Source organism: Brassica oleracea, chromosome C9 (genome assembly GCF_000695525.1).
Source record: "Brassica oleracea var. oleracea cultivar TO1000 chromosome C9, BOL, whole genome shotgun sequence".
Lineage (NCBI taxonomy): Eukaryota > Viridiplantae > Streptophyta > Magnoliopsida > Brassicales > Brassicaceae > Brassica > Brassica oleracea.
The window spans coordinates 7594829-7602457 of NC_027756.1; the positions used below are offsets into that span (position 1 = coordinate 7594829).

Sequence of the window (7629 nt, forward strand, 5' to 3'; positions counted from 1 at the left end):
TGGTGGTGATGTGAAGCTAGTACTAGGATATTTGAATCTAGGTAATTTTAGTCAAAATCAGGCTTATACTCAACTTTGTATCTCTGTTTATCAAGTTTTCTATTTATAATATAATTTTTTTTAATAAAGAGTTCGGCATTTATTAATATATACTTTCTCTTTATTTCTTTTGCTTCTGAACTTCATTCAAATTTTATTGACTTAAAATTGTGGACTCAAATTTACATCTCCAACGATATTGTTGTCATTGCATCATTACTCATATTTAAAGCTACACAATGCAATTTTGTAGGAAATCATGTTCTTATAATCATTCTATATGTAAGCATATTGTTTTAAAAAATAGTTTATTCGCTCTCAAAATAATGTAAATAGATAAGGAATTGTGAAGAACTTCCCTACAACCCACATTTATTCCGTGGAGTTTCCTCTCATAATTTAAAAAAAAAAAATCATCGAAATAGAAATACATGCAAATAGCATGAAGACAAGATCAGAAAAAACCAAAAACACTTGTTTCTAATCAAAGCTAACATTCTACCAACACACAAGTTGATCAAACGCCCAATACGCAAGAGGAAACCAACTTGATAAAAACAAAATGAAACGAGCCACATAACACGGGTAACATAAAACGAAGGTGTTAGTGTAACTTTTTATTTGTTCGTTTGTTCTCGCAGGCTTGAGAATTTGAAGAGATTATCATTTAATGTAAGCCAAATAATTAGTACGTAGACGAAGGAGCACATAAAAAAATGGCAAATGAGAGAGCAGAGCAATACCAAGGGAAGACCACCGGGTTCGTCACCATAACTTGCCTTATTGCGGCCATTGGTGGATGCATGTTTGGATATGACATCGGAGTCGCAGGTACTAGTAAAAAATTAGTGCTCAAGTGTCTTAAACTACCGAAGTAGGCATGGGCGTTAAAGAACAATTCAGTGTTTTTTTTTTTTTGATTTTTACGAATTAACTTCTTAGGCATTCAGGCTTCATCATATTATCATACATATATATATATATATTCAGCTATATTCTTTCTCTATATTAGATCTATTATGGATCTGAATTTATTTTGTGTTCGCTTAATAATAATAATTTGGATCCGGGTATTTTCAGATATCATATAAAAATAAACCTAAAATTAAATATTTAAGATACTTATTTAGATTTCAAATACTCATTTTGGATACTAATTTGAATCTTTTGATAGGATTTTCCAGGTCTTTATGAGAATATTCGGTTTTGGGTTTTTTATTGTACCCATTCCAGTTCTGTTAATAATACTTTGAGTTCGTGTATATATCTTATATATTAAAATAGAAGTCATGACTTCTTTCATGTGTGATTTTTTTTTTTAATTTGGACCATCACTTAAAAATCTTATTAAATATATTTTATTAAGACTAATAATACATAGAATCTTTAAAATACTTTAATCATAATATCTTTTGATATCTTTTCATTTTAAATATAAATATATTTATTTTAAAATTCTAACAAATTTGTTTTAAAAGATTTTTAGAAGATCTTCATTTTCGAAATTATATTTACATATTTTCACTAATTTTGAAATTATTTTGAAATGTTATTATACATTAATAAATTAAGTAATCATTTATAAAATGAGAAATAAAATATTCTGTAATATTTTATATATTATATAATCATAATCAATCATATTAAAAGAAAATTTTTATATTGAGCTAAATATAATAAAGTTTTATTAAATTTATAAAAAATTTAAATTTTGTTTTCGTCAGTATAAAATATTTATGTTCAAAAATAAAATCTAATATGTTGGTAAGATGTGTTTATAATTATATTTTAAAAATTCTAATAAATCTGTGTAAAAATATTTTAACAAAAATTTAATGTATTTTAAGTTATCGTTTATAAAATCAAAAATAAATAAATTATATCCTATTTTATCTACTTTATAGTCATGATCATGTTAAAATATAATTATTAAACTCAAATAAATATGATAAAAGTATATTCAATTGATAAATTTATAAATTTTATTTTCATAAATATAAATTATTTATTTAAAAATATAATATGATGATAGAACGACTTAAAATTAGCAAACCATATAAAACATGTCTAAAAATTAACATATGTTAGACTTTTGTATATACAATAATATATTATCTAAAATGAATAAGCATAAAAATATTAGGAAAAAAATACAGCTTTGAAACACAGATCAGAATTTAGCATAAATTAAATACAAAATAATTTTTAAATATGTTTTTTCATGAATATATTAATTTTCTTAATAACTAAATGCAAATACAATAAGATAAATATATAATGAGAAGTGAAAATATATACGGTTTTAAATAATTGATTAATTATAACATGCAAATTATAAAATTATTGTATTTGAAATAGTTATATAAACATTTAACTATATGATTAACGTTAAAAATATATACCACTAATGTTTAAAAACAATAATTTATATATAGAAAAGTAAAAATAAACACCCGCGCGGTTGCGCGGATCAAAATCTAGTACATATATTATACCATTCATCAAAATAATTTTACAGCTCTAAGTTCTAATTTTTTGGTCCGAGTTCGATTTGGTTGTGGGTTTTTTTCTTTCCATGTCTCATATTTTGAGTCCCACCTGATTTTATACCAACCTACCAACCTACAAGATCCATTTGGCTATCTCAGATTTTTTGGGTTTGGATCTTGAGTCACTCAAGGGCTTTGGCTGTACTTTACAGGTGGTGTCACGTCGACGGATGACTTCCTTAGGGAGTTTTTCTCCAACGTGTATGCCAAAAGGAGAAACGCTCATGAAAATAACTATTGCAAGTTCAACGATCAAGGACTTGCCGCATTCAACTCATCACTCTACATTGCTGGTTTGGTTGCCACTCTTGTGGCCTCACCAATCACTAGAAAATATGGACGTCGTGTAAGCATCATCTGCGCTGGGATCTTCTTCCTAGTTGGAGCTGCTGTGAACGCTGGTTCGATCAACCTCCCCATGCTTCTTCTCGGACGGATCATGCTAGGCTTTGGAGTAGGATTTGAATCCCAGGTTGTGTGAGAGAATTTAATGTGTAAAAATAAAATTAAATAAAATAAATGTGTAACGAAAAAAACACAGAATCTTTAATTACCTGACTAGATATTATCTCTTTTTTTTTAATTACAGGCAGTTCCTGTTTACTTATCAGAGGTGTCACCAACCCATATAAGAGGTGCTCTCAGCGTTTTGTTTCAGTTGGCAACAACTCTTGGGATCTTTTCAGCCAACATGATCAGTTACGTGACGCAGAAGCTTAGTCCTTGGGGATGGAGGCTGGCTCTTGGTACAGCTGCTTTTCCAGCTCTGCTCATGTCTCTCGGAGGCTACTTCCTTCCCGAGACTCCCAACAGCTTGATCCAAAGAGGGTTGGCTGAAAAAGGCCGCCATGTCCTCGAGAAGCTAAGGGGAACTAGTAACGTCGACGCCGAGTTTCAAGATCTGATAGATGCCAGCCTCTTGGCAAACTCCACCAAGCATCCTTTTAGAGACATTCTGGAGAAACGCCACAGGCCTCAGCTTGTCATGGCGGTTCTCATGCCTATGTTTCAGATTCTCACTGGCGTGAACTGCATTCTCTTTTACGCGCCTGTTATGTTCCTCACGATGGGATTTGGGGAAAACTCTTTGCTCTACTCGGGAGTTCTATTAGGGTTTGTCCTTGTTCTTTCGACTTTTGTTTCTGTCGGGTTAGTGGACAAGCTAGGACGACGACCTCTGCTCTTAAGCGGCGGATTACAAATGATCACCTGCCAGGTAAGAAGATCATCAACCTTTTTTATTTACTGACCCTACAATCATCACCAATTCACCAATGCAACTCATGTTTGGACGCAGATCATAGTCTCGGTGATCTTGGGATTGAAACTTGGTGACAGCCAAGAGCTGTCAAAAGGATACTCCATCATGTTGGTCATCTTCTTTTCACTCTTTGTTCTCGGATACGGATGGTCATGGGGTCCTCTTGGCTACACTGTACCGAGTGAATTGTTTCCCTTGGCCATCCGTTCCGCAGGGCAGAGTATCACCGTTGCTGTCAATCTCCTCTTCACCTTCATCGTGGCTCAGGCTTTTCTTTACCTCCTATGTGCACTCAAGTTTGGTATTTTTCTTTTATTTGCTTGTTGCGTTTCTGTGATGACCATCTTTGTCTACTTCATGTTGCCTGAGACCAAAGGAGTGCCAATTGAAGATATGTCACTCATTTGGACCAAACATTGGTTCTGGAAGAAAATGTTGCCTGAAAACTAGCTATAAGACCAGCCGTGTACAAAGCACTAAAGCAGTTTGCCTAGAACTACAGTAAGGAAAACCATTTCCATCTAACCTAATAATTGATTATGTACAAATGTTTTCAAATTCATTACAGTTTCTGCTGCATTACTAATAACTTTTGCATTTTTTGCCTCAAAAATGTATATATCTTTTTATCATTGTTCTAAAAAAGTATATTTTTTTCGCACACGTACGGTTAAGTTTGTTTTAATCTAATCAGACACGTGTGTATTTGATAGAATGTTGTATTTTATTTGTACATCTAACAGCATTTTTGCGTGAATATTCAACAACCATACAACCTTGACTAAGTTGTGTTCTATCTCTTAAACAATTTAGTAAACAAAAGGGAAAATGGCATTCCGGTTAGCCGGATAATTCTCAAACTTCCGGAGATACCACCGGTGAGTTTCTCCAGCTGCTAATGTCAGATTCCAAACCTACAAAGAAATGACATAAATAAAATTTCTCTGAATCCAAACAAAACATTTCATTAGTAATCTTGACAAATAAGGAAAGTGCACCATACCACGAAACCAAAGAGTAGCCAGATGGTTGCATCTGTTCCTCCACTCGCAATCAGCAAACCCGCATATAAAACCTTATATTACAGAGCATCATATACGATTTAGTGAATGTTTGTACGGGATTCAGTTGATCGGAATGATGAATAGGCTATACTGCTTGTTGATACTTTACCATTCTGCTCTGCCTCCTTTGCCTGTTTTTGGAAACTGTTGCATTGTATCTGGAGTCATTTGTAGACGGTAACTTTATGTGATTTTTCCTTAGTAGGTTAGCGTGAAATCGTTTCTTGAGAGGCTAGTTCGCCTGGAAGTTTACTATACAATATAGTGGACAACTTTGATCTCTGTATGATTGTCGTTCCTTTTATTCAATATTTTTCCATACAGTAACCAAAGTTAGATCTCGAACAGATAAGTGTTTATACGGGATTCAGTTGATCGGAATGATGAACTTCAAGATGGGTGACTAAAGACGTTTTTATTAGAATCCGACAAAGGGTTACAAGATTGATGGGAAATAAGGAGACAAGATGTGAGGTCTAAGCAACAAGATCAGAATGATCGTTTAGAAACCCTAGATCTAGCCGCTTAGTGTGTAGGTTGTCCAAAAGTCCACTGCTCGTTGCCTCCTCCTCCACTCTTATAGCGCCTCTGTTCGTGATGCCCTAATCGCACTTATCCTATGGGCCCTGTCACCAAAGGCCGAGTATGCGGGCCTTGGTATTATTTCGTCTAAGCCGAGTACGACTGATCATCTTAGCCGATTGGCTTAAAGTACTCTAGGGTCGAGCCGACGTCTTTAGCCGCTAAGCCCGACTAAACTCAACCGAAATTGTCGGGCTACGGCCTGTTATTTGATGGGCCTTGTGGAGGGATGCAATCCATCTCCTACAATAAGTCCCCCCCCAGTTCACTTGTGAGCGGCTTGTCGGTCTCAGTGAATTTGTGGGTCAGGTTCGTTCATATAACAGGACGTAATGCCAGCGACAACTCGCTTTGCCAGTGTATGATTTTAGTCGCCTGTTGCATCTAGTCGCTCCGAGCTACGTCTTTTTGATGATGCGTTGTGTTTTACTCGGGGGGGTAAACAACTCGCTTTGCCTGTGTATGATTTTAGTCGCCTGTTGCATCTAGTCGCTCCGAGCTACGTCTTTTTGATGGTGCGTTGTGTTTTACTCGGGGGGTAAACAACTCGCTTTGCCTGTGTATGATTTTAGTCGCCTGTTGGATCTAGTCGCGCCGAGCTGCGTCTTTTCATGATGCATTGTGTTTTACTCGGGGGGTAAAATTCTCCGGTTTTAGAGCCCGGGCGGTCTTTGGATGGTTAGTTCTGTTGAGTCGGTTTAGACCAGAACCGGAGATTAATTTCAGCTCGAATTCCTGATTGAAAACCGGTTTGAGCGAGAAGCCGAACCGTCGCGAGTAAGTTTTTGGGCATTTAGGCGGCCTTCGAAGCCCATTTAGGCCCTTGTAGACCTAATGATGATGCTTCGAAGAATGCGCCTCGTTTTTGCTATAAATAGGCTTCTCCTCTTCACTTTCGTCATTCTTCTCTGCAGACTCAGGTATCCTACTTTCTCTCCCTTCTCTCTACTTTTGTTTTCTCTCTCTAGATAAGTCTCCCGTAGAATACGCTTAGAACTTTATCGGTTTAGTCGTTCCCCCCGAGTAGAAAGATGGCTTCGAAGGGTCGATTGTCGCGTGAAGAGAAGGGGAAAAGCATTGCTGCCTCATCAAGCCCCGCTAGGGACGCGGACGGCGGTCCGCCGGATGAGTTTGACGTAATTCATCGCGATGCCCTGAGAGACACGGAGAATATGAGCCTCTCTCAACGCCTTCTAGTCGCTGATGCTCATAGGCAATTTCGTGAAGAGGCCGAGGAGAACGTTGAGGATGAGGGTAGAGAAACAAGTGGCTCAGAAGCACCTAGTCAAGTCGCGAGATCTCGGAGGCGGACTCAGCGGAGAGGTCAGTTTGATCAGTCAGCTTCTTGTCCATCGCCGAGGAGTGTTCCTTTTGACGAGTTAGACTGCCGCCCCATAGTATATCATCCTGGTGGAATCTTTGAGGAGCTTCCTCCGCTTCCTCGAGAGGTGTTACGCGACCCGCAGGTTCAATCGTGGGGGAACGTATTCAGTTCTTGTTCCTCTAGCGAGACCGTGAAGAGGTTATTAAGGGAGAGCGGCGGCGCCGGTGTCACTTTTCTTATTCCATCTGCCGAGCAGCGCCCGTGGTCGCCTCCGGTCGGATATCAATGTGTATATGAATCCTATTTCCAGGACCAGACCAAGCTCTGGTTCCCAATCCCTCGGCTGATCACGTCGTACGCGTTTCGTCGGGATATTGCTATTTCTCAGTTGCTGAACGGGTCACTGCGTATTGCGGTCATGCTGATGGTCATGGCTGCGGAGATGGATATCTCGATGAGTGTGAGGGTGTTCGAAGAGTTGACTTTCACGAAGGCGGAGCCAAACGGGATCTTTTCGGTAAAGATGCGGGCAAATTACAACGTCTTGACGGGCCATCCTAACAAGACGCAGGATTGGCAACGAGCTTATTTCTATGTTAAGTCTGATGAGCATGCTTTCGAAGAGCCTACGGGGGACGACTATCGCGTTTTATGGAATCCGTTACTCGGTAGAGTTTTGACTGTTTTACTCGCGTTATGATTAGGAGTTCTAACACCCTTCTTTCTTTCGCAGTTCGTCACCCTAACACGATCGCCTATCCTGAAAAGTTCTTTGAGAACGCTCAACTTATCGCAGCGCACAGTCATCTT

General features: G+C 37.7%; 2 protein-coding genes across 3 annotated transcripts in view; one reads left to right on the forward strand and one right to left on the reverse strand.

Annotated features, from left to right (window-relative positions):
- The first annotated feature begins 535 nt into the window (after positions 1-535).
- LOC106318132 (sugar transport protein 7-like) lies at positions 536-4405 on the forward strand. Its single transcript, XM_013755996.1, has 5 exons — positions 536-640; positions 729-870; positions 2741-3060; positions 3178-3804; positions 3886-4405. The coding sequence occupies exons 2-5, from the start codon at positions 756-758 to the stop codon at positions 4297-4299; spliced, it is 1476 nt and encodes a 491-aa protein (XP_013611450.1). The 5' UTR covers positions 536-640; positions 729-755; the 3' UTR covers positions 4300-4405.
- A 63-nt stretch (positions 4406-4468) lies between these two features.
- The window catches only part of LOC106318133 (polyprenol reductase 2-like), a 10787-nt gene continuing 7626 nt past the window's right edge, over positions 4469-7629 (reverse strand). The window contains exons 5-6 of one of the 2 annotated variants that reach the window (XM_013755998.1): positions 4853-4924; positions 4469-4763 (exon numbers count right to left, since the gene is read on the reverse strand). In XM_013755998.1, the coding sequence (XP_013611452.1) occupies positions 4659-4763; positions 4853-4924 (177 nt within the window). In that variant the 3' untranslated portion in view covers positions 4469-4658. The remainder of the gene's footprint in view (positions 4764-4852; positions 4925-7629) is intronic. The other variant, XM_013755997.1, reaches the window with a different exon arrangement.

Bases quoted from the DNA above. Each gene is read 5' to 3' on its own strand.
- LOC106318132 (XM_013755996.1), top strand. From the start codon at position 756: ATGGCAAATGAGAGAGCAGAGCAATACCAAGGGAAGACCACCGGGTTC. The intron at 871-2,740 runs GTACTAGTAAAA...TGTACTTTACAG, and splicing joins ATATGACATCGGAGTCGCAG to GTGGTGTCACGTCGACGGAT. The intron at 3,805-3,885 runs GTAAGAAGATCA...GTTTGGACGCAG, and splicing joins TACAAATGATCACCTGCCAG to ATCATAGTCTCGGTGATCTT.